Raw genomic sequence first — 26,219 nt, 5'->3', positions numbered from 1 at the left:
TATCTATGTCCCTCTGTAACCTGCCACTTCCCTCCGCACTGTCTACAACTCCACCGACTTTAGTGTCATCCGCAAACTTACTAACCCATCCTTCTATGCCCTCATCCAGGTCATTAATAAAAATGACAAACAGCAGTGGCCCTAAAACAGATCCTTGCGGTACACCACTAGTAACTGAACTCCAGGATGAATATTTCCCATCAACCACCACCCTCTGTTTTCTTCCAGCTAGCCAATTCCTGATCCAAACCACTAAATCACCCTCAATCCCATGTGTCCGTATTTTCTGCAAAAGCTTACCATGGGGAACCTTATCAAATGCTTTGCTGAAATCCATATACACCACATCAACCGCTTTACCCTCTTTGGTCACCTTCTCAAAGAACTCAATAAGGTTTGTGAGGCACGACCTACCCTTCACAAAACTGTGCTGACTATCCCTAATCAAATTATTCCTTTCCAGGTGATTATAAATCCTATCTCTTATAATCCTTTCCAATACTTTGCCCACAACAAAAGTGTAAGGCTCACTGGTCTATAATTACCAGGGTTGCCCCACTCCCCTTCTTGAACAAGGGGACAACATTTGCTATCCTCCAGTCTTCTGGCACTGTTCCAGTAGACAATGACGACCCAAAGATCAAAGCCAAAGGCTCTGCAATCTCCCCTCTCGCCTCCCAGAGAATTCTAGGATAAATCCCGTCCGGCCCAGGGGACTTATCTATTTTTACCCTTTCCAGAATTTCTAACACCTCCTCCCTATGAACCTCAATCCCATCCAGTCCAACAGCCTGCACCTCAGTAGTCCCCTCGACACTGTCCCTCTCCAGTGTGAATACTGACGAAAAATATTCATTTAGTGCCTCTCCTATCTCTTCAGACTCCACGCACAACTTCCCACTCCTGTCCTTGACTGGCCCTAATCTTACCCTAGTCATTCTTTTACTCCTGACATACCTATAGAAAGCTTTAGGGTTTTCCTTGATCCTACCTGCCAAAGACTTCTCATGTCCCCTCCTGGCTCTTCTTAACTCTTTCTTTAGGTCCTTCCTGGCTAACTTGTAACTTTCAAGCTCCCTAACTGAGCCTTCACGTCTCATCCTTACATAAGTCTCCTCCTTCCTCTTCACAAGAGATTCAACCTCCTTAGTAAACCACGGTTCCCTCACACGTCTGCTTCCTCCCTGCCTGACAGGTACATATTTATCAAGGACGCGTAGTAGCTGTTCCTTGAACAAGTTCCACATTTCAATTGTGCCCATCCCCTGCAGTTTATAGGGTTGGCCATTGAGGACTGAGATGAGATTTCATCACTCGCGGCTGGTAAACCTGTGGAATTCTCTATCACAGAAGGCTGTGGAGCCCAAGTCACTGAATATATTCAAGGAGGAAATAGATTTCTAGATTCTAATGGTGTCAAGAGGTATGGGGAGAGCACAAGAACATGCTGTTGAGATATCGGGCTCGATGTTACCATTTTAATTCTGAGTGCTGGACGGACTTGAAACTGCGAGTGTTTCAGATCTGACTTTTACACTCATTCTCAGGCGCCCCCATACGCACTCTGCCTGCAGAAATATCAGCGAGTCCGAATCGCTGTGCACAAGCCTGTGGGCAGGGCTTTACACGACCAAAACACTGCAGCTCTGATCAGAGCCTTCAACTGCGCATGCGCAGTAAGAGAAAGTTGAAAAACGCTCCCCTGCCACATCGCTCCTGGGCCTCCCCCTGGCCCCCACAGACATTGCCCCACCCCCACAACCTTACTGCCCCCCTTATTCCCCCACTACCCAGACCACTCACCCGCAGAGTGGCAGTGGGGCCCCCTGACCCCCCCACCAGAGAGCAATCTGACCCGCCTGCCTCCCATCCTCCCCGCCAGAGAGCCATCTGAATCCCCCAACCCTCCATGCACAGCCAGCACCCCCCCCCCCAGTGACTTGGAGTGTTTCTTCCCAGTTATAGATTTCAAAGGAAGTGAAGTTACAAGATGGGATGGGAAAATGATTGATATAAAAAAGTGGTCAGTGATGGTTTTGTCAAAGAACAGGACCTGGGAAAAGGCCACAGGAGATCGTTGGAATGGCCAAGAATATGACCAGGAAGGGCAATTTAGAGAATTTGAGTGCCTTCATTCTTTAAATGAGTATTACTTTGAAATCAATTCTGATGTGCATTTTCATTTTCACTTTCCAACATGTGTTTGAGACCTGCAGGTTGCTTACAGTCAGACCTGGGCAGCTATTCAGTGAGAGCCAGTGTTCTTAACCACTTTCATCCATTGCCTAATTGAAATAATGGCCAGCCACAGTGTTCCAAGACCATTCTTCCCTGTATCTAGTCACCAGGAAATTCCTGATAAGAGCCCAGGCTGATCTGTTGTTTAATTTATTTTCCACCATCTGCAATTGGTACGTGCATCAACTTAGCTTGGTATTTCTCCCGTACAACATTGAGAACAGAATTTCACAAAGTAGAGTTTTTGAACTGAATCCATATCTGGCCACTTGTAGAATTACCTGTTGGTATACAGTCAAATCATTGTTGTTTTGTCTTGCTACTTGATGCTGCTGTACTCGGGTTTTCCAGAAAACACATTTGTGAACTTAGCAACTTTTTATAGGGCTTTTTAAAATTGTTTTTTAGGCCATAATGCTCATTATTCCAGTGTTCTTTCAACCTCCTGTATTAAAAATGACTCCCAAAACCCTAATTTTTTTATTGGTTCATGAGATGTGGGGTCACTGGCTGGGCCAGCATTTATTGCCCATCATTGAACGCATTTAAGAGTCAACCACATTGCTGTGGCTTTAGAGTCTCATGTAGGCCAGACCATGTAAGGATGACAGATTTCCTTCCCTAAAGGACATGAGTGAACCAGGTGGATTTCATGGTCATCCAGATTTTTTTTTATTGAATTCAGATTTCACCATCTGCCAAGGTGGGAGTCAAACCCGGGTCCACAGAGCTTTACCCTGGGTCTCTGGATCAGTAGTCCAGCCAAAGTACCACTATGCCACAACCCTCTTCCTTGTTTGTGCATGTGTTGGATCAGAAAAGCATAACAGCAAGGTATAAAGCTCTTGGCAGTAAAGAATACTTTGACTTTCTCACAAAGATCTTTGACACAAATCTCTGATGGGATTTTTGTCTTATTTAAAAAGGAACTTCTGAGTTGCCTTGGTGCCTTTTTCATTATCTAAAATAATCTTGACTTGTTTACCTTTAGACTTTATCATTTAGAAATGTACTTCAATGTGGATGAAGAGATGGATAGATCCTTTATTACAGTTCATACACTTTGTTTTGTAAAATTAATGAAATTGTGCCCTCTGGTCTTTGTAATAATAGTAGAACTAGCTTTAGTTACTGCATCTCGCACACATTTGCAGGCAAATTTCTATTACTGGTCACCTGTGCAGAAAGAGATAAAGTAATCAGACATTACTTTTGTGTGTGCATACAGATAATGCCTAGTTTTCTGTGAGAGGTACTCAGTAATGTACAGATATCCTCGGTGTACCTAGTATTGACTGTGATTTCAGAATGCTATTTGTTCGACTAATCAGCTTTCAATTTCCGTTTGCTTTCACAAATGATCAAATATCTAGTCACAGCTGCGAATGATCTGAAAGACCTGTCTCTTTCTTGGTTCACCTACGTACAATGAGTCTTTATCCACTTCATTGTGACTTTGGCTCACAATGTAAAATTACTCCTAATTCCAAATTGAAACTCACCAAAAGGTTACTTGACAGCTTGTGTTAGGGTGGAGTTGAGTCCTAACAGGCAATGCTTTATATCATGTGGCCTGAGTGTGTTTGATGGTTCCAGATAGTGTTTCCTCCTTAGCACTAGTATCCTTCGCTGCGTGCACAAAAAAGTCATTTTTAAAACAAATGGTTTAAATGTTCATTGGAACATTAAAAATGTAATTCCTGTTCCAGGATTACAGACGTGAGTGAGTTAAATTAATAATGGGGGACAAGAGGCAGTTTTTAATTGCTTTCTGCAGCTTTTAAGGAGGCGAAACACATTCTCCTGCCGTAATAGCTGCAGCAAGTTGGCATAGCATCAGTTGGAGTTACTCATTCATGCTCTTCATCAGATTGTGCTTGCTCTTGATTTTAGGATTGTTTGACCCTGAATAACGGTAATGAACTTCCTGCAGCACTGAGTAGACTGCATCTGTATCAGCTGACAGTGATTGGTTTTCTTTCTGTTGCTTAAGGATTTTTGATTGCAAATAACACATTTAAGTTTTCAAAATTAGATTAATACACTATTATACATGAAGCATTTCAAATTTATGTTTTCATTTAAATTTAATACAACTTTGGGTATTTTAGTGAGGGTTTCAACCATGGTGCCACGGTTTGCTTTGACAAAGGGTCATCTGGCTCGAAATGTCAGCTCTTTTTTCTCCTTACAGTTGCTGCCAGACCTGCTGAGATCTTCCAGCGTTTGCTCTTATGGTGCCACGGTGCTATACTAAATTTAAATTACAGATTAAACTACAGGAAGTAAGGGCAGCAGTGCTTGTACATGTTTTCAGCTGCTGATCATTTGAGTGACATATAATGGACAGATTGCTGCCTACGAGCTCAGATGGGAAACAGATGAATAAAATATTGCAAAAATCAGTTGTGTATTCAGAGCCTTTGAACACGTGGCACAATATCAGAATTGTCGCTTGATAGTACAGACTTTCAATGTTGCTGAAGAGAGAGACATATTGCCGAAGCTTTTCATTTTGCACTTGTATGGGAAGCTTATAATTCCGTGTTGCTTTCTCCATGGCAACACCTTGGCCAATCAGGGTCAACTTGCCAACTAAGCAGCACTCTTTACTGTAATATAAATTGTTGTGAAATTTAGCATTCTTGTGTTTGTCCTAATGAGTGCAAGACAAAAAGCTTTGTCAACATGTCTCTCTGGTCACTGATATCAGAATTGAAACGTCAAAACTGCTGAGGCTCCTTTGTTTATTTATTCCTGCTGTTAGGGTTTTGAAATAGGGTATTTTGAGGCTATTATACCCTGCCATTCCAACCCTGCTGAGACCTGCGCCAGATCCATATTGTCCATTCTGTCTTTTCTCTCTCACTTTTCTCCAATATTAATCTCTCGACAGTAGTCACACCATACCCCCCCACCCCACTGATCTTCCAGGAAACCACCATTTTAGACTTTTTTACCCAAACATTCGTCCTTCCAAACTGTTTGTGATTTTGTCCCAGCACTTCATTCCCACTCTAACTGCTGTTTGACTTCCCCTTTTATGGGACATTTTTTATTCCGTTTGACCCCTGAATGTTCAAGTGCCAACCATGACTTTGAAGCTCCAGAAACTAAGAGCTTGAAACTTCAAAACGTACCAACCATGCTTAAAAACAGCTTTATATATTCTTGATAGCATTGAAAAGGTGCATAATTACTGCTGCTTTAAATCTATCAACAGCTTTTGTAAATGTGCAATAACTTGGTTACCTATACATGAAGAAAGAGCCTCCTGCAAAAAAAAGAGAAGTTTTTAAGAATAATGAGCATTTCTGCATTGCAAAGTTTTCTGTAGACATTTTTTAAAAACGTTGTTAGTCGTCTTGGTATATCTTTACATTCTTGTAAACAAATCGAAACGAAAATACTTTCCTGCGTTTATTGAAGGACTTAAACCCTTTGTGACATTGATTGTTTATCTGCTATAACCTTGCCAAGGCGGAAGCATTTCCTGTGTCCTTTCGTGACCAGATATTTATTCTTCCTGCTTTGCCTTGCATTCTCCTGATGAACTGCCCACAGTCCTCTTTGAAGTTCATTGTTGATGTGCCGTTTCATGTTGTAGGACAATTTCTTGGAGGATTCCTATGATTCCATGTTGTCTCAACATTTTCAGCTAGTTTCAAGAGATTTTTTAGAAGTCTATTGATAAGCTGTGCACTGAACAGACCTCTGGGACCTGCGACACCATGCAGACACCATCACTGCTCAAACAGAGCAATGCATCAAAACCCTCTCTGCTTTATAATGAAGAATTCAAAGACACATAAAAATGGTGGTTTATAACTAAGCCTGAAAATGAAATATAATTGAGTTTATGGTTAATGTGTTTGACAGCCCTTCCGGTAAAGGTGAACTTGCATTTTGGATGATAGATTCTACAGTAGTGCTTTTTTCTCTTCGTTTTCTCTTCCTGAATGCTTTGTCTGACATAAAATGGTGCTTACATCACTCCAACCCCTTATCAAAGTGTCATTCTTACTTTATATTATAAATAATGATTATGTTCTGATCCCACTTACTTTATAAAAAGAAAGTAATTGCCACGATTCCAATGGAAAGGAAACCAATGGACCAGCTTTCATTTCTTAAAACTTTTACTGTAAATAACCAACTAAAATCAGCATAATTCAAACATTGACAGATGAAGGATATTTTGAACAAAGAGGTAAGTTTCACTTAAATAGTCAATATAACAAAGATGCACGTCGTGTAGTTACAAGCGTTTGCATTGCTTCCCACACAAATGGGGCATCACGTGCAATCTGTCTTTCCAACTCTGCCTCCTCTACGTGACTTCTCATTTCCCGCTCAGTTGTTTTAGTCCTTCAGTTGCATTCGCCAGCAGCTGGGTTGCAGGCGTATTCCATCCGAAGCCCCAGACATGGTTGCCACTGACGAGGCACATGTTTGCACACTCTCGCTTCTCGAGTCAAAACATAGTCCACCAGTATGGCATTCCCAGAGACTGCCTTGCCAATCTCTTTAAATGGTCTGGTGTACTCTGGCAACACTGAAACAGCAGCAATGGTTCTTTTTCCAATCCACATTCCCTTGCCATTCCTTAGCCATCAGTCCAAAGATGTGCGGGTTAGGTTGATTGGCCATGCTAAAAAATTGCCCCTTAGTGTCCTGAGATGCATAGGTTGGAGGGATTAGCGGGTAAATATGTAGGGATATCGGGGTAGGGCCTGGGTGGGATTGTGGTCGGTGCAGACTCGATGGGCCGAATGGCCTCTTTCTGCACTGTAGGGTTTCTATGATTCTTCTATGATTCATTTCCAACTGTATAACACACAGGGTGGAATTTTCCCATCCTGCCCACCATGGGTGGGACACTGACCACGCAACGGTCTGTTGACCTCAGGTGGGATTTTCTGGCTTTGGGGCGAGCATGGCTGGAAAATCCCGCCCACGAAGTAATATGATCTTTGCTCTATTCTCAGATCCTTCACCACAAGGATCTGTTCGAAAATTGCCAAGCAGAAAACTGTTCCATTTGGAGAGACCTTTGTTTGTTTCCTCTCATATAAATTCTGAGTGCTCTGAACTGCCAAACACCACTGCAATTAGATTCCTATTCATACTTTGCTTCTTAACTGATCATCCCCATGGCAACCGTGGGTCACATGGGCATTTCTTGGATTTTAATGAGATGTCATAATCAGAAAACTAATTAACCATCTTTTGGAATGCCCTCCAGTTCACCTTTGGTCTTAAAGGGGACATTGCACAAAAAGAAAACATAAGCAAATGTATCATCACAACTCTTGAGTTATTGAACTATGCAGCCATCACAGCCAAATGGAGGTATCGTCAGCAGCAGTGGTCCCTCAAAGTTGAGGATGTCGTCCATCATTCTTGGTGAATCTTCAGGTGACTGAGGAGCCCAATTCTGGAACCACAAGATCTTAAACAGTGGAGGCATGTTGTTGCACGGAATTTGCTGACGAGGCTTTATTTCCCTTCCTCCACCGTCACTGTTCTGCCTCACTGTCAAGTTGCTGAGCCTCGAAGCAGCTTGCACCTTGATGGATCAGGTGGAGCCATACCGAGCGGTCAGCAGCCATCTCCTCCCTGTCGATGGTGGTAACGCCTTTGCTTTAAGACAGCTTTGAGCATGTCTTATACCTTTTCCTTTGGCCACCCTTGGTGGTGTTGGCGTTGGTCCAGGGAGAGCTGGGAGAAGAGAACTTGCTGAGGGGAGTGGTTTTAGGGCATCTGGACACAATGGTCCGTCCATTGAAGTTGGTGCCACAAGAGCAGCGCTTAGATGCAGCTTCATGGAGGATGCTAGTGTTAGTTTGGCGGTCCTCCCATTTAATCCCCAGGATTTGACACAAGCAACGCTGATGGAACCTCTCAAGGATCATAAAGTGGCGTCAATAGTCTAGATTTAGCTATGGTGGAAAAGGGTAGTCAACACAATGGCCTTATAAACCAGAATCCTCATTAAATTCCAACGGTCCGTGTTGTCAGAGACATGTTGATGCAGCTTGAATAAAGCAGCGCTGCCACAGTTGACTTGGTGCTGGACTTCCTCATTGATGGTGGTGCTTTGGCAGAGGTGACTGCTGGGAAATGGAAAGAGCTGCACATACTCCAGAGCCACCCCATCTGTATTGCTGATCTAGCCTGGGGAAGTTTGTGAAGAACATTCTGGCCACCGCTCTCTTCAGCCTGCTCTGCCATTGAGGACTACTTGGATCATTCTTTGTCTGCAAGCTCCCCTTCACCTTGCCACCAGGGGGGCCCTACCAGGAGTGTGAGCTCCAGATGGCATCACTCTCAAGTTCATTGGAACACATAAGCCTCTCCACTGCGGCAAGGTGACAATCTTTGGAAAGGAAATTAAGGTATGCTCTGACTTCCACATTTTCTACCATCCTCCCCATCCCCTTGCTCTTCAACTGTAATTAGAGTAATTCTTCTGACAGAACTTGGCGACTTGCCATAAAATTTGCCCTTGGTTGTTCCATTAGCCAATGAAGAATGCAATTTCATCACTGTAATCCACAACAGCTTGTCTATATCTTGAACAATATAATCTTGCGAAATGTTTCCAAAGGGCAATCGAAATGCATGAGATAGCACTTAACTCTTGTCATACTATATAGTTTCAATTCTAATCCGTTTTCTTCTCTCCTGATATCATTCATGTGCAAAGGATATGGTTCATCTGAAACTAGTTGTCCCTTGATAACTCGCCCCTGTTGATGTCATCAGTGATGCTAGATACTGAATTTCAGAAAAGGTCGAAAGATTTCCATACAATATTGTATCAAGTGTGTAACAAACCAACTTTAAAAATCCTGTTAATGAATAGAGTATAGCCACAGGGCAATATTCAGTCACACATGAAATCTGTGTAATGGAGCAATAGCTAATGGAGGCACAAGATAGATAAGCTCCAAAGTACCTAGCCCCAATTCTCCATGACCCCAGATAGGCTTCTGACATTAAATACTGAGCAACCAGGAGAGAACAGAGACAAGGTTTGTCGCCAACACCAGGATCGTGATCAAAATCCTAAAATCAAAAGTTTATGCCTGTAACTGGAGCATAAACTATGTGTAGGCAAAGGAGTTTGTTACATTAACATTGGAACTCCAGGGACCTGGGCAAGATAAAAATGTGAAATACAGAATCCTTAAATTCACCAATCCAGCACTCATTAGTAGAGGTAGGAGAAATTATACACCTGAGGTCATCATGGATGTGGAACAAAGGTGGATAAATGGCTTTGGGATACAGACCAACCTTGCTCTAATTGAATGGAGGAACAAGTTCAATGGTCTGAATGACTGATTTTCCTATATACAGTGAAGCGGTTTAGAGTCTATCATGGTACTTGAGGTATAACCGTTCAAAATATTGCAGTCCATTATTCTTTAATCGGGCGTTAAGTCCACAAGATGTGGAGAGCAAACCAATTTCACCACAGGGCCTGCAGCAGTTCAAGAGGGCAGCTCACCACACAATGGCTGACTCCCTCGAAACTGCCTCAAGAGGAATTGTTCACTGACCCTTGAACTGTTCCGGTGACCTAGTAAAACACTCCAAGAGGGTTATTCAGCAGGAACCAATGTAACAAGCATAGGAACATCCAGTATCTTAAATGTTACAGTCTTCACAAATGGCTAATTTAGCACCCAAGGGGGCTCAGATCAATGGATTTCATGACAAATGTTGCAGCAAAGGGGCCTTGAAAATCATGATTGATTGTATAAACTAATGAAATACATATGCTCAAGATCAAATTTGGCAACCATTTTCCAACTTGAGAATTGGAGATTTAACAGCAAGTACAACTGTGGTGAGTTGTACTTGCTGTTAAACCTCCATATTCACTTTGTAGTCGTCTAATAATTTTTGATAATTTTCGGAAGCCTTTCAGTTGAAATGTTTTCTCTATGTTCCAGCCATTGCACACAGTGCTGTGTAACTCCAGGGCCATGTGCACACAGTTCAACAGCACCGCACTGGAGGCAAGCAATATATTGTTTTGTTGTTAAATCCTCTATTACACCTGAACAGTACGTGAACATGTGCACAATAAAAATACTGCTGAACATTTGCAAAATGGCAAATGTTGATTGCAATCTGAACACAGGTCCCTGCCTACAGTGTTAAGCAGCACAGGGTTGGGGTTGATAGACATCAACCAAAGTTATGACATTGAGCTACAAACCAATTTTCTTCTATGAAATTCCAGCAAATGTAATATTGTGTAGTAAATTTTCAATCTATATTTGTCCTAACTCTTAGTTTAAAGCAAGCAGTTTGTGGCTGTTGAGTTCCCAACTGATATGCACGAAAATGCAGTTCTACAAATTTTGTGCGCATTATCACTTTTGCCAATTTTAGTTCCAAGTGTCTTGTCTATGTTCTTACAGGCTACACAACTGTGCCATTAAAATTATAGAACAAATCTCTCCCCTCCTTTCCAGCCACCTGATCCCATTCCATTCCATCGGGTGGCACGGTAGCACAGTGGTTAGCACTGCTGCTTCACAGCTCCAGGGACCTGGGTTCGATTTACGGCTTGGGTCACTGTCTGTGTGGAGTTTGCACATTCTCCTCGTGTCTGCGTGGGTTTCCTCCGGGTGCTCCGGTTTCCTCCCACAGTCCAAAGATGTGCGAGTTAGGTTGATTGGCCATGCTAAAATTGCCCCTTAGTGTCTTGAGATGGGTAGGTTAGAGGGATTAGTGGGTAAATATGTAGGGATATGGGGATAGGGCCTGGGTGGGATTGTGGTCGGTGTAGACACGATGGGCCAAATGGCCTCTTTCTACACTGTAGGGTTTCTATGATTCTATGATCCACACAGGCTAATAGATAATTGCCATGTGGTTTGATAATGGTCTAAATTGATTAAGTAGATCACATTTTAGATCTCTCATCTGAGTAAAGATAGATAAACTCTGTAATAGGCTAACTTCAGAGCTTTCACCTGGACTGGAAAAGGGAAAAGTCAACCATGGCTCCCATTTGTAATTGTCCTCCTACTTTTACTAAAGAGCATGGATATGTGGATGTTTGATATTTGCCGAGTCCAGCATTGGGTTCTAACCACATTTGAATAGAAGGATGATATGATACTTTGATTTTGATTTGATTTATTATTGTCATATGTATTAGCATACAGTGAAAAGTATTGTTTCTTGCGTGTTATACAGACAAAGCATACCGTTCATAGAGAAGGAAATGAGAAAGTATAGAATGTAGTGCTACAGTTATAGCTAGGGTGTAGAGAAAGATCAACTTAATGTGAGGTAGATCCATTCAAAAGTCTGATGGCAGCAGGGAAGAAACTGGTCTTGTGTCGGTTGGTACGTGATCTCAGACTTTTGTATTTTTTTCCCGACGGAAGAAGGTGGAAGAGAAAATGTCCGGGATGCATGGGGTCCTTAATTATGCTGGCTGCTTTGCCGAGGCAGTGGGAAGTGTAGACAGAGTCAACGGATGGGAGGCTGGTTTGTGTGATGGATTGGGCTACATTCACGACCTTTTGTAGTTCCTTGCGGTCTTGGGCAGAGCAGGAGCCATACCAAGCTGTGATACAATCAGGTATCTGGGAATCCTGCCGACCTAGTTTGATAAAATTACAGAAATAGTGAGACATAAGCCAGATTAACTGTCTACATAGTCAACATTTGACAGCACAATCAAATGTTTTGCTTGAGCAATACGGTTCTTGATTAACTTTGCTGCCCTGAGGGCATTGCCAGACATGCTGCCGCACAAGGACTTGATGTTCACTAGTTTGTGTACACTGTTTTGATTTAGTATATTATGAATACTAGTCAAATCAAACTACCATAGTCATTAAATGCATTAGCTAAGCAATAAGAGATGCTGTCAAGAGATGCCAGATGTTTAGTGGAAAGCTTATTTTACAGAGTAGAGTAAAATCTTTTCGAGACCCGCAGATCCTGCAGCAGTAGAATACATCAGAAGCATGAGAGATTTGGACTGTGAATACAAATTAATGTTTGTAATAGCAAACTTTGCAGAATGTTTTATTTTAAATACATAATTTGGACTTGTGAGAACAGTTCAGTCCAGATTCACTTTCTGCCTTCTACCTCATAGAAATTATAGAAACCCTACAGTGCAGAAGGAGGCCATTCGGCCCATCGAGTCTGCACCGACCACAATCCCACCCAGGCCCTACCCCCACATATTTTCCCGCTAATCCCACTAACCTACGCATCACAGGACTCTAAGGGGCAATTTTTAACCTGGCCAATCAACCTAACCCGCACATCTTTGGACTGTGGGAGGAAACCGGAGCACCCGGAGGAAACCCACGCAGACACGAGGAGAATGTGCAAACTCCACACAGACAGTGACCCGAGCATCGAACCCGGGACCTTGGAGCTGTGAAGCAGCAGTGCTAACCACTGTGCTACCGTACCTCATGCTCCAATGCACAATTTGCAATCTATTTTCTTGGATCAAACTCTCTCAGCAAAGCTTTTCACAGCTACCATCATTTAATTTTTCATGTCTAGTGGAATGTGCTCGTGCCATTTAGACATGATGTGGAGTTGCTGCAGTGCATCTTGTATATGAAACACACTGCCACTACTGTGTGCTGGTAATGGAGGGGGTGGACATTTAAGGTAGTAAATGGGAAACTGATCAAGGTGACTGCTTTGTCTTGGATGGTGTTCATCTTCTTGAGTGTCATTGGAACAGCATTCATCCAGGTAAGTGAAGACTATTCCATTGCACTCCTGCCTTGTGTCTTGTAGATAGTGGTCAGATATTGGGGAGTCAGGAGGTGAATTGCCCACCACAGGATTCCTAGCCTCTGGCCTGTTCTTGTAACCACAGTATTTATATGGCTAGTCCAGTTCATAGTGTCATAGAGGTTTACAGCATGGGAACAGGCTCTTCAGCCCAACTTGTTCATGCCACCCAGTTTTTACCACTAAACTAGTCCCAATTGCCTGCATTTGGCCCATATTCCTCTATACCCATCTTACCCATTAAGAAGTCTCTCAACACCAGGTTTATTTGGAATCACAAGCTTCCGGAGCACTGCTCCTTCATCAGGTGAAGGTCATCTTGCCCATGTAACAGTCTAAATGCTTTTTAAAAGACAAAATTGTACCCACCTCTACTACTTTCTCTGGCAGCTCATTCCAGACACTCACCACTCTGAGTGAAAAAATTGCCCCCTAGACCCTTTTGTATTTTTCACCCCTCACCTTATACCTATGCCCTCTAGTTTTAGACTCCCCTACCTTTGGGAAAAGGTGTTGACTCTCTACCTTATTTATGTCCCTCATTATTTTATAGACCTTCATGTTCTGGTCAATGGTAACCCCAAGAATATTGATAGTGGGGGATTTAGTGATGGTCATGCCATTGAATGTCAAGAAGAGATGGTCCAATTCTCTCTTGTTGGAGATGGTCATTGCTTGCCATTTGTGTGGTATGAATGCTTCTTGCCACTTGTCAGTCCAAACCTGAGTGACCTCCAACAACCAGAAGCATCTTGCTTTGTACTGTGTATGACACCAACCAGTGAAGAATTTTCCCCCATTTCCATTCAATTATATTTTGCTTGGGCTCCTTGATGCTATACTCAGTCAAATGCTGGGTTGACATCAACAGCAGCCACTCTCACCTCACCTGGGGAATTTTGTCCATGTTTTAGCCAAGGCTGTATGAGGTTTGGATCTGAATGGCCCTGACAGAACCCAAACTGAGTGTCAGTAAGTTATTGCTGGGAGAAAATGCCACTGGATAGTACTGTCAATGGCATCTTCCATCACTTTGCTGATAATTCAGCATAGATGGGACAGTAATTCTGGTAGCCTCCACTAACTAACTATTCTGCCTGGACCATTGATTTGTAATTCACTGAATAATTGTAAATAGTTAGCCCTCCAGTTAATGAGCATGACATTCCCCAATGTGAAGCTGAGTTTCCCATGTCAACAGAGCACAAAGCTTGTGCAATTGGGTGGTAGACCTCTGCACTCTCAAACTTTGGAGGGTGGGGGTACGCACTGGAACGGAAGATGTTTTCAGTTAGCATTTTTACTATGTACAGGCCTCATTAATGGGTATAAAATCATACAAGTTCTATTGGTCCTTTGTCTAATTCTCTGTGGTATTCCCATTTGCAGCTATTGATTCACAAAGTGCCTGTATAAAATGCACTGTGTGGTCTTCAGGTCTGTTGCTGAAGAGGTTTATCATTTTTGAGTGTTACTTTTTACCTGACCACACAAGTAGTTTGGAGAGCCCTAGTGAGAGGTTGAAAATATGAAATGGGACTGAAAGCCTTGGCCTCTCTCACTGAATAGAAGTTTCTCTGCTGCTGCGATGGTCGGGGAGGGTGTTTAAATATGTGGGTTAGGGGCAGCACTTCACAAACTGTACTGTTGATATGGTAACATGCTCTGGGTTGAGTGCTTGATGAATATTGGTAAAACCTTTTCCTTTTGGTGGTTGCCTTTTGTTCCAGCCTACTTGGCACTCTTCCTAAGTCCTGGAAGAATAATGCTCACTTTCCCCTGCAGCCCGTTGACTTACAAAACAGTATTCATTCTGTTCATATAAAAGCAAGATGCTGCAGGTGATGCAAATCTGAAATAAAAACAATAACGTCAGCAGGTCTGGCAGCATCTGTGGAGAGAAACATAGTTAATGTCTGTAGGGTCAAATGGACTCAACATTAATTGTGTTTCTCTTTCCACAGATGCTGCCAGACCTGCTGAGTTTATCCAGCATTTTTGGTTTTTATTTCATTCTGTTCATCACCTCCAAGAATGTCTATTGCACACGAGCTCCTTTAGGAGGTTCTGCATCTGCCTCAGTAATGGTTGCTTTGCTGAGTGCTGCCTCCTCCCATCCATTGACTCTGTCTACACTTTCCACTGCCTCGGCAAAGCAGCCAGCATAATTAAGGATCCCACGCACCCCGGACATTCTCTCTTCCACCTTCCAACGTCAGAAAAATGATACAAAAGTCTGAGGTCACGCACAAACTGACACAAGAACAGCTTCTTCCCTGCTGCCATCAAATTTTTGAATGGACCTACCTCACATTAAGTTGATCTTTCTCTACACCCTAGCTATGACTGTAACACTACATTTTGCACTCTCTTGTTTCCTTCTCTATGAACAGTATGCTTTGTCTGTATAACTCGCAAAAAACAATACTTTTCACTGTATATCACTACATGTGACGATAATAAATGAAATCAAAAAACTTTCTTCCTCTGCCCAATGAAGGGGGACAGCTCTGGCTTCTCTACCCACATAGGAGTTGGCACCTTCCCAGAAAAAGCTTGTGCCATTGCTTAAGTGCAGTACTTTAGTACCTGCTGCAATCTGAATTCGGCATACTACCAACTCACCCCACCAGAGCCCCCTACCAAGGCGTGGCTGTGTTCCATGTGTGTGTTAAAAACATAAACAAATTAATTAATTCAGCCCCCCCACTTCCCCCGCACGGGTCATTTTTTTGGGAAGACCTGATTGCATTATCAATCTTCGTGTGGTCATTGCTACTTAGAATAACAATTTGAGGGAGGGGCGAAGATTATTAATGACCTTGCAGAAATGATGGAGCGCTGATTATAAACATCCAAAAGCGATGGTGATGCAGGATAAATAACCAGATTCAAGGGAAACCATTAGAAGATTAAAAAGGACAAAATGAGCAGGGAGAACAATACAAAGAGGAAAGCACGTGCATTGGCCTCATTTCAAATCTCAATTAAAATTATTTTATTACTTGTATAATTTGGTTTGCAGTTTTCAGCAGACCATAAAAATTAGTTTGACATTTTAATCAGATGCAGTTCATTTACATTGTATTCAGTAGGTTAATTGATGTTAAACCCCACACTGCCCTTTGAGTATTGAATGACCTTTACCACCTTGGCATCTTTTCTCTCAAGTTGTCTACAGAAAATTGCATTTTCAAAATGATAATGGGATTTCAAAGTGGGATTTAGAATAATGCTGAATATATTTCATGAAATAAGCTGGGAAAAAAACATTAAATTTGTACCTCGCTTTATTTTGAAAAGATCAAGCTTGCAGGCAGCCCTTTAAGTGTTTGAGTTAGAATGGCCTGCAGCAAAAAATGATTTCACAAAGATGCAGCTGCTACTCCTCATCAGATTGCAAAGCAGGTTGTGCTTCTACAGTGTAAGGTCCTGAAATGTAAATGTGTCTGCATCTTCCTTGAACCAATTTGATACTCAAAATAGTTTTGCTGTGAATGCATGTTGCGTGATAAAATGAGAGAAACTGTAGCATCTCAAAGGAAAAGAAATGGATCTTTGGAATGAGTATCATTGTTAGCACTGCCTATCACAAGATGATACCATTTCGTTTACCATCTGATTGTTGCTCGATGAGTAGGTGAGGAGACATAGATCTCAATACTTTGTTCCGTTGCCTTTGTCTCTCTGCAGGTTTGTGTACAAGTGGTCTCCTGATTCCTAAGCCTCTGCCGTATGTCTGTGTTTTGCCATTGGTTGACAAGTATGTACTTTAGAACCTAGAGCTATAGGAAGAGTAGGATGTAGAACAGAATCTCAATGAGATGAGAAAGAGCATGACAGGAGCAACTGACCAGGAGAGTGTGTAAAGGAAAATATAATCCATGCTGAAATCTTAGCAAAAGCATAAGTGCCTGGCATGCCTGTCTTTCTTTTGTGAGCTCCATATCCACACCCACTTTGTCCCAAGGTTGATGTATAACATAGTAACTTGAAAGAATAATGAAGAGTCTGAGTAAAAAATAAGAAAAGCACAAGGATTATTTTAGCGTTTAAATCGACTTTTTGTAATTTAGAATTATTTTCATTATTTTATTTGAAATTGCAGTATTTAGGGGGACAAAAAACAATCTTGACTACCCCATTCCCTGTTTAATTTCCTCCCAATCTTTGATCTTCCAGCCTTGTGAATAGTTTAGAACACCTGCTACAAGATAGTTCTGTGGCAACAGAGATTGGGACTTCAAGAACAGGAAACTGCCTCCACAATCATTATCAGAAGTTGGTGCATCAAAGGGACAAAAGTTTCATTCCCTTCCTTCGTGTTAGACCCAATCAGATTTCTACACGGCTTTAAACTTTTTTGAGAAATTGTACAGACTACAGTCACAAACAAAATTCAGTGTTCCTTCCCCCCCATGATTATACTTACTGGATAGCTTGTTAATTTATGATGCATATTGAGACATATCTTTTAGACAGCCTTTCTCTGTCACCATCTTTTTAGTAAAGGCTCGCTTTGCTCCAATGCACCCCACTTCCGATTGTTTCAGCACATGATGTACAACAGAAGACTGTACAATTCATTGTTCAGACCTCACTTGGTACTGTTCAGTTCTGCTTGGATAGATAAAGTAACGGGCAAAAGACCAATTTCAAGTGTAAAGCTTAAAGAGGCTCAAACTATTCTATCTAAGGAAAAGCTTAAGTGGGACGTTATCAAGATGTATAAAATTGATGAGGCAAACTAATTATTGATTCAAGATAGGAACAGAGAATGTAAATTTAAATCGTTAGAAAATAAATTTAAAATGGATATTAGAAAAATCTATTGTGCTTATTGAGGGATAATGTTTAGTGTGATATAGCGTGCATGGTAGCAGAGTCCCGGTCCTAGAGGGATGAGCTTTAATGCGTTACATAGTTTTCTCTCCCCCTTAACTGTCAAGAGTGTAAAGATGGCAGTTGCATGCGATGGTTGGAGATCGGTATGGTGAGCAGGAAGAGGATTGAATGCTGCTTGCTTTCTGTCTCTTCAGTTTGGCTAGACTTCCATTATAGTGTTGAGTTTTTTAAAAATCTTGCAGAATGAGTCTTGGCTGAGAACCCAGGCAACCATTATGCTTGTTAAAACAACAGGGCCCCCAGAGAAAACATTGTTTGATTGACATCTCAGACTTTCTCATCTCTACTGTCAGTTTCATAATGTTTGTTTACATCGGATAAGTGGTTTCAAGGGTTTGTGATTTTTGCTATTGACACTAAAAAGGGTCTGGAGGATTGACACTGGTATCAGCTTTCAATGAAATTATTTTTTCAACATAGGAGAAAGTTACAAATAAATTTTCAAAGTATTTTTATGCATCCTACTGTTACTGTAGGGTTCACTGGATCTAGACAGCATACAGCCTAGGGTGGGGAGTGTGTGGATGGAAGGGAAGAGTTTTGCATGCGGTCCGGAAGCCATGAGGGCATGGGTGAAGGGTTGGGTGAAGGGTGGGGGGGAAACATGGGCAGAGTGATGGCTGTGCTTTTGTTTTAACTGGGATGAAGTTCCACAGCACCAAGGTACATTTGACTCTGTCTACACTTCCCGCTGCCTCGGCAAAGCAGCCAGCATAATTCAGGACCCCACACACTCCGGACATTCTCTCTTCCACCTTCTTCCTTCGGGGAAAAAGATACAAAAGTCTGACATCACATACCAACCAACTCAAGAACAGCTTCTTCCCTGCTGTTGTTAGACTTTTGAATGGACTTACCTTGCATTATGTTGATCTTTCTCTACACCCTAGCTATGACTGTAACACTACATTCTGCACTTTCTCCTTTCCTTCTCTATGAACGGTATGTTTTGTCTGTATAGCGTGCAAGAAACAATACTTTTCACCGTATGTTAATACATGTGACAGTAATAAATCAAATTAAAACCCTAGAATGTTCTATGATTAGATCAGTATTTTGTATCTAAGTTTTGTTTTGCTTCCCCTCTTCCTCCCCAAACTAATAGTGGAAGTGGCACCTTGTAGTTCATAGGATGAGCACTGATAGACCTTTTTACAATCTTTCTTTCATCCAATTTTCAGTACGCCACCATTTGTGGTTGTGCATTCAGTTGCCTAGGCCATAAGCTCCTTCCTTAAACCTCTCCGCCTTTACTTCTGTCTCCTCCTTTAAGATGCCTCTTTGATCAAGCATTTGGTCATCTGTCCGAATAAAATTCATGCGACTGTCAAATTTTGATTGAGAATGCTCTTACGAAGCGTCATGTGACATTTTACTATGTTAAATGCTAGTTGTTGTGTTCTTGGATGTGAAAATCAGTCCCGCAACAATAAATGGAAAGTAGCTTGATGCATTGGAATTCTCCCCTTGGATTTTGGATCCACTACTGCTGCAGTTTATCATTACTTAATACACACAGCTTTTTTGTGTGATACTTGATATAACCTGACCATACAGACTCCCCATTTAGTGAGGTCTTATGTCATGTGCGATAGTTGTATTCAGATATGCACATTAAAAGAATTATCTCCTGTCAACAGAGATCAAAAGAATCATTATCTGCAATGTATTCTAAATCAATACTGAAGGTTCTCAGTGGGAGTATTCAGCTGAGAGATTTTGAGGATGAAAGCAAAGCAAATGAAGCTTCATTCTTGCGGTTCATGATGTGTATTGTGTGCCGGTCGTATGCTAGTTTCTTAATTTCCTTAGTTCTGATTTAGAATTGAAATTTTGATTCTCCTATTAACCCTGCTGTGAATTAAGTGATTGTATTATTCTCCAGTGGTGATATAGTAACTTCAGCTCTGCATTGTTCTCAAATAATTTCCTCCTTCTATCGGCACTGACTCTTGCTGAGATGCAGCAGCTCTCCAGTATCTCACCCAGAGTGGCTATTCTTTGTACATTAACTGAGACAATGAGTGTCAATAGGCCATTCAGTCATGAGAGCAGCATACTCAAGCATGATCTGGGCTTCATCCGTTGCCAACGCACGTTTCCAAAAAAGCAGTCACAGTCAAGAGTGTGAATGCTGGCCGATTCCATTGTTTTCCTCCTCCACTGGTTCTGTAACTGAGGTCAACAGTACTGCCCCTAACACTGTCCCTGATGAAACCAACTAAGCATTAAGCAAGGATTGAAGTTGCAATTTTCTAGGACGACATGGGTTTTGTTCCAAATTTGGAAATTCATTTGCCAACTGAGCTAGATCTGTTCAATCCAGCTTTTAAATGCCATTAATTTGTTGCTGCCATGCTCCATGTGGACCAATATGGTGGAAAGTGAAATGAAGGCTGTTGTCGAATCAGAGATCCCGACCGTCGCCATAAACCACTTGAACTGGGGTAAAAATTAATGATTTGACGAAGTCAACATTGGCTAAGGATGACATGAGCAATCCAATTACTGCACTGGTTTTAAAACTACTAATTCCGACTTGGCAAGTCGTAGGAATTGGCCATCACAAAATTACTTTCGCGATTTGAAGTTGATTTTAATCTCGATCTCATATAATGGGAATGCAGAGGCACATGATAGACTGATACCAAAAAATAATTGACAAGCAGACTAGCCATTCTCGGAACAAGCCAGCACTTGTTGTTTTAAGCACCACACCTCTACTCTTTGCTTTTGTAAAGCACGACTCTTTGTACTTTATCTGATGCTCATTTTGTAACTTATTTATGTTTTGGTGGTGATGAGGGGGAAACGGTGGTGCGGGGAATTCTGTTCATACTTTTTGATAGCGTGGCAATTTTTTTTCACAATTCTAAAAACTTCCATTCCCCAGGGTTCAGATTTAAGTGTCTGCAATTCCTTGCTTCCTCTGCAATCTTTTGCCAGTTAAATATGGGACACTTTGTGCTCATCCCCAAACAGTGAAGGTTCCAATTCCCTGTCTGATGAACCAATGCAGATTATGTGCAAATTTAATTTTCTTTTTCAAAACTCTTCCAGTGGAAAAGTACATTCTTCTCCCCAATTCACTCAGCAATTCTCTTGCAACAATAATGGTTGATTTTAGTAACACTGATATGAAACAACTATAGCTTTGCAATATGAATACACAAGGTTGTATACACAAATCTGGTCAGAATAACATGACAGCTGTTCCATGTAGTTTCTCTGTGTAAAAATAATACTACTTTCCCAAAGCCATGTGTGTGTTCCCTCTATTTATGTACAAGTTTGCTCAGACTTAACTGCTGTCTGATCAACAAGACTAAATTTAGTTGAAAGTTCTCTTGTATATTTTAAAACCATATGAATTTCAATTTCAATTCACAATTTAGAAGTAAATTTGACACCATCCAGTGTTGCTTCTCACCTATAGTTTCCTTCAATGGAACTGTGCTGATATGCATATCAAGTTTGGGACATTGAGTACCAGGAATGGGGATGTAGCTGGAGCAATGTAGAGGTATGGTGAAGTTGAGTCGTCTGAGCTGTGAGGAGGATGCAGAGATCCTTCAGTGTGATTTGAACAAGTTGAGTGGGTGGGCGAATGAATGGCAGATGTGGTATAATTTGAATAAATGTGAGGTTATCCGCTTTGGTAGCAAAAGCATGAATGCAGACTACTATCTGACCATAATTTAGGAGAGGGAAATGTGCAACAAGACCTGGGTGTCCTTGTACACCAGTCACTGAAGGCAAGCATGCAGGTGCAGCAGGCAACAAAAAAGGCAAATGGTATGTTGGCCTTCATAGCGATAGGATTCGAGTGCAGGAGCAGGGATGTCTTGCTGCAGTTATACAGGGACTTGGTGAGGCCACATCTAGATTATTGTTTTGGTCTCCTTATCTGAGGAAGGATGTTCTTGTTCTAGAAAGAGTGCAGAGAAGGTTTACCAGACTAATTCCTGGGATGGCAGGACTAACTTATGAAGAGAGATTGAGTCGGTTAGGATTGTATTCACTGAAGTTCAGAAGATAAGGGGGGAATCTCATAGAAACCTATAAAATTCTAACAGGATAAGAGTGGGTATATGCAAGAAGGATGTTCGTGATGGTGGGGGGTGTCCAAAACCAGGGGTCACAGTCAGAGGATACAGGGTAGACTGTTTAGGACAGAGATGAGGAGACATTTTTTCACCCAGAGAGTGGTCAGTCTGTGGAATTCACTGCCACTGAAAGGAGATGAGGCCAAAACATTAAATGTTTTCAAGAAGCAGTTAGATATGGCACTTGGGTTGAAGGAGATCAAGAGAAATGAGGAGAAGGTGGAATCAGGCTATTGAGTTGGATGATCAGCTTTGATCATAATGAATGGCGGGGCAGCCTTGAAGGGCCGAATGGCCTCCTCCTGCTCCTATTTTTAATGTTTCTATCTAAAAATCATTTTTCTGGTAGTCAAATTTTATTTTTAACCTTCTGGAAATGAGTGAAATCATTTTAAAATCCAAATTGATGCCATTGTTTTGCCATTTATATGTCCTGACATGGTGTACAGAAACTTAGGAGAATTTTTAATTGCTGCTGTTTTTGATGAGTGTTGTATTTCTGGGCTGTTGCTGATTTTGATGTGGGATTGGGTCAGGTTGAGAGTTTCCAATCTGCATGCGGCTGTCAAAGAGAAGAACTGAACCTCAGGTGGTGCTCAGTCAGACTGGGGCTCCTGCCCTCACCCTCTCTCCATTTAACAGCACTTGCTCAGCAGTAGGAAATCTTCTCGGTTGTCCTCCCGAGAAGGGAAAGATTCGGTTTTGTTAAATATAACCAAACAAAGAACAAAAATATGTATATTTGAGGGTGAAACAGCTCTCGAGTCTTTTTTTAAACAGAATCGAGAGTTGTGATCATAGCTTTATGGCATGTAACTTGGTATTTTGAGGTTTCATTTCAACAAAATACCCAGCAATGGTCTTCAGTTTGTGCGTTTAGAAGTTACTTGAACAAAAACAAATCTGTGAGCCTGTTTGAAAAAATCCCAGTATTTCCACTTCCCTCTTGGATGCCACGTGAGCACAAGTGGGTGCCGCAAGAGAGGTCTTTCCAAGTGATAAATCCGGGATGGAGCTATTGCAGAGAAGGCTGAATGCCAACAAAGAGTCGCAGAAAGCAACTGCCTTTGTGCACCGGCTTTTACTGTGGGTGTTTTGTTTCATCCTCCTCGGAATGAACTGATGTTGCATTAGGCGTGCGTGTAGGCCCCTGAACAGCAGAACAGTGTATGGTTGTGTTTTGGTTATGAAATTAACTTTAGTCGATAATGAAATGAAGGAATTGGAAAGTGAAAATGGATGAATTGCCTGTAGATTTCTGCGTCTAAATAGTGCGATACCATGTACACATTTTCTTGAGATTTTAGTTGACCTTTCCTTATATACTTTTTAAAAATCTTTGGTACATTATAAGGGCTTCATTTCAAAATGAGAATATTTTTAACAAAGACGATCTCCTCTCAATACATTTTAAGCATCCTCCTTATTTCACTTTTTGGCTTGCCTTGAATGCACAGTGCAACCTCTGTTTGAATTGCTGGACCTCCTTTTGCTTTGCTCAATCTGCTTTCATCATCAGATGTTCCCTAATTAACTCGGCGGGAGGTTATAGTGTTTGCTTGGGTTCATTCTTTGTCATTATACATGTTTTGAGCATTCTTATCTTGTGGCTTAAAAACTCTGACTGCCGAGATCAATTCCTGCCGGGCTAAAGATGAACTGATTACATTCTGAACACAAACATATTAAAAGCACAACACACACATTGAATACTGAGAATAATGGTGTTTCTGTTTTTTTTAAAAAGCTCCTGTAAAATGTGTTAATTATGTGCAATCACTGGCAAATAACCATGTGCCTCCCACACAGTGCTGCTCCACAACATATTCTTTCTCACTCATTAAATCACATTCTCTCTCGTGACTGTTTCTTATAAAGGTCATTCCTAATCCAGATATTGCACGATTGCAGTCTCCACCTGACACACCAAGCTTGATTATCCTAAAAATTGAAGTTAAATGGCCCTCGGTGGTCGGTGCACTGCCTGATGTACCATTGAGTCTTGCGCATCAGGAAGATTTCAGGGTCATTCCCTGGTCCAGTTGAATTAGCTAATCTCAGCAGGACTGCCAGGGGATGATAGAAAGATAATCAATCTACCTGGGGATCGAGTTTCCACTGCAGATTGCTGATTATTCTGCATCCGTGGAACCATATGGACTTATAGGCCCTTGTTTTTGGCTGATCTGTGTGTCTGATGGCTTGAGTTGCTCCCTCAACAGACAAAAGGTAAAGGAAAAAAAATGGAAATTTAGAGTGGGGTTTGCAAAATGACCAATTTTATCACAGGGTGGAGCATTCTGTGCAAGAAGCCTGAGTGAGTAACTGTTTGCGTGTGGAGAGATTTTAACTCCCCAGCCTCATTTGCCCAGGCCCAGGCCTGACTCCCACCCAAAACCAGCCAAAGTTGCTGAATGAGGCTACCTGAATTGTTTTGTAAAACATGCCTCTTCTGTCCCTCAATCCAACCTCCAGTGGGTCTGTGCCAACAGGGAAGTCATCACCGGCCCTCTGATCAGGCATTCGGTTTAAGTGATTGGTGAGGCCTGATGACATGATCGATGCCTGACCTGCACATTTGAAGAAGATGGTGCTGGCTCGGGGCAAGTGATCAGACCAGGGTGGGGAAGGAGTGAGTAAAAACCCTCAATCAATCCACTTTGATTGTCCGCCGGCCTGGTTTCTGCTAGACGCAGGGAGTCAAAATCAGAGATACGATGCTTGGTATTGGGAGGAGTGACCTTCCTGTTTTGTTGTTCACCAGTCATGCAGTGGGCTCACACCTGTCTACTGTATGAGCAGATTTAACAGACAGCAAATGCATCACCTTTAATTTGTAACTATTCCATGGTTATTTTTTTTTCAAATATTGTGATTGTGAATTATAGCATCATGAGATGCTGTCCTCTGCCTTGGATATCGTACTATTGAAGCTAAATGATTTGTTTGTAAATGCATTTCTTTCCACAGAAAAAGCGACAAATGTTGGAAATGGCAATAAGAATGGAGGCATGCTAGAAATCCACAGCAGGCTCATCAATATGGATTACATCTGAAACATTAACCCATCTCTCCTCTCCCTCCAGACACTGCCACTTCCAGCGCGTGCTGCATCTCTTACTTCCTTTTTTGCGCTCCAGTTACGAAACTCTCATCATACCTCCCTTGTGAATTAATATGCAACCTTCCTTTCCCCAGATACATCGAACGGAAAGCTTTCTTGGACAGAGTCGATCATCGGCAGTTTGAGCTGGAACGTGACATTCGACTCAGTAACATGAAGCCGTGACATTGATCTCTCAGGAGTCGGTTGTTGAATGTAAATGTGTATTTGAACTACTCCAGCGCAGGTTACCAGTGCCCCAGGATTTTGACTGTCCCACATTTACTGTAAGCAATGTCCAGCCTTTCCTTTCCTGTGAGTTCCATTGCATTTTTAATTGTTAACCTTGTGTTGAAGGGAAATGTTTTTTAAAAAAATGATCAATAGGTAGTTGGATAGTGACTAATAGTGGGTCTTGGGACTTTGTTTCTTTTTTAACGACTGCAGCAAGTTCAATGAGGTGACAAAGATCATTGCATGTTTTAGAACTTAATACTTTACATTGATGTTATTTGGTGACAGTACTGTTAGCTTTTGTTCTACACGGACAAAAAAAATGTACTTTAGTTCTGTGAATTCTTTTAATATCTGCAATCTCAATCATGACATTGCCAATGTGTCTACACAAATTAAAATGAAAATAATTTGACCTCGAGTCATTGTTCTTCTTTCCTGCAAGTTCAGCTTTATATAATAAACTATCTATTGCCATTTTACTATTTGAATACTAAATGTTACAAAAGTGTAATTTCAGCTATTTTGATAAATGAATATAGAATATGCTAATTTAGCCTTTTGATGGGAAAATGAGGCGTAAAGCCGATGGTTCATTCTTGGGCATTCATGATTTGTTTGAAGACCACAGTCTAAACCAGCTGTCCATTCATGTACACATTCACATACCTCACATTTTTAACCACTGCAAGTACTTCAATAATAAACACGTTGCCTCAGTGATCTGACAGTACCAGTGCTGGGCCTGTTTAGGTGAGTATTGAAAATGTGCTGAAGTGGGTCCAATTACACCATGGGCAGTATTAATAATTATTTAGGGCAGTTATCACAGA

General features: G+C 41.6%; 1 protein-coding gene across 6 annotated transcripts in view; it reads left to right on the top strand.

Annotated features, from left to right (window-relative positions):
- The window catches only part of cfdp1 (craniofacial development protein 1), a 189,150-nt gene extending 163,349 nt beyond the window's left edge, over positions 1 to 25,801 (top strand). For all 6 annotated transcript variants that reach the window (XR_013497614.1, XM_078210934.1, XM_078210931.1 and 3 more), the window contains one exon: positions 25,248 to 25,801. Coding sequence is in view for 5 of the 6 variants with exons in the window: in XM_078210934.1 (XP_078067060.1) it covers positions 25,248 to 25,338 (91 nt within the window). In the remaining variant the exon portion in view is untranslated. The remainder of the gene's footprint in view (positions 1 to 25,247) is intronic.
- Positions 25,802 to 26,219: the final 418 nt, after the last annotated feature.

The sequence above is a fragment of the Mustelus asterias genome, chromosome 4, assembly GCF_964213995.1.
Source record: "Mustelus asterias chromosome 4, sMusAst1.hap1.1, whole genome shotgun sequence".
NCBI classification, from domain to species: domain Eukaryota; kingdom Metazoa; phylum Chordata; class Chondrichthyes; order Carcharhiniformes; family Triakidae; genus Mustelus; species Mustelus asterias.
Note: the sequence above shows the minus strand (reverse complement) of the source record. Positions and strands in the feature narration are given on the sequence as shown.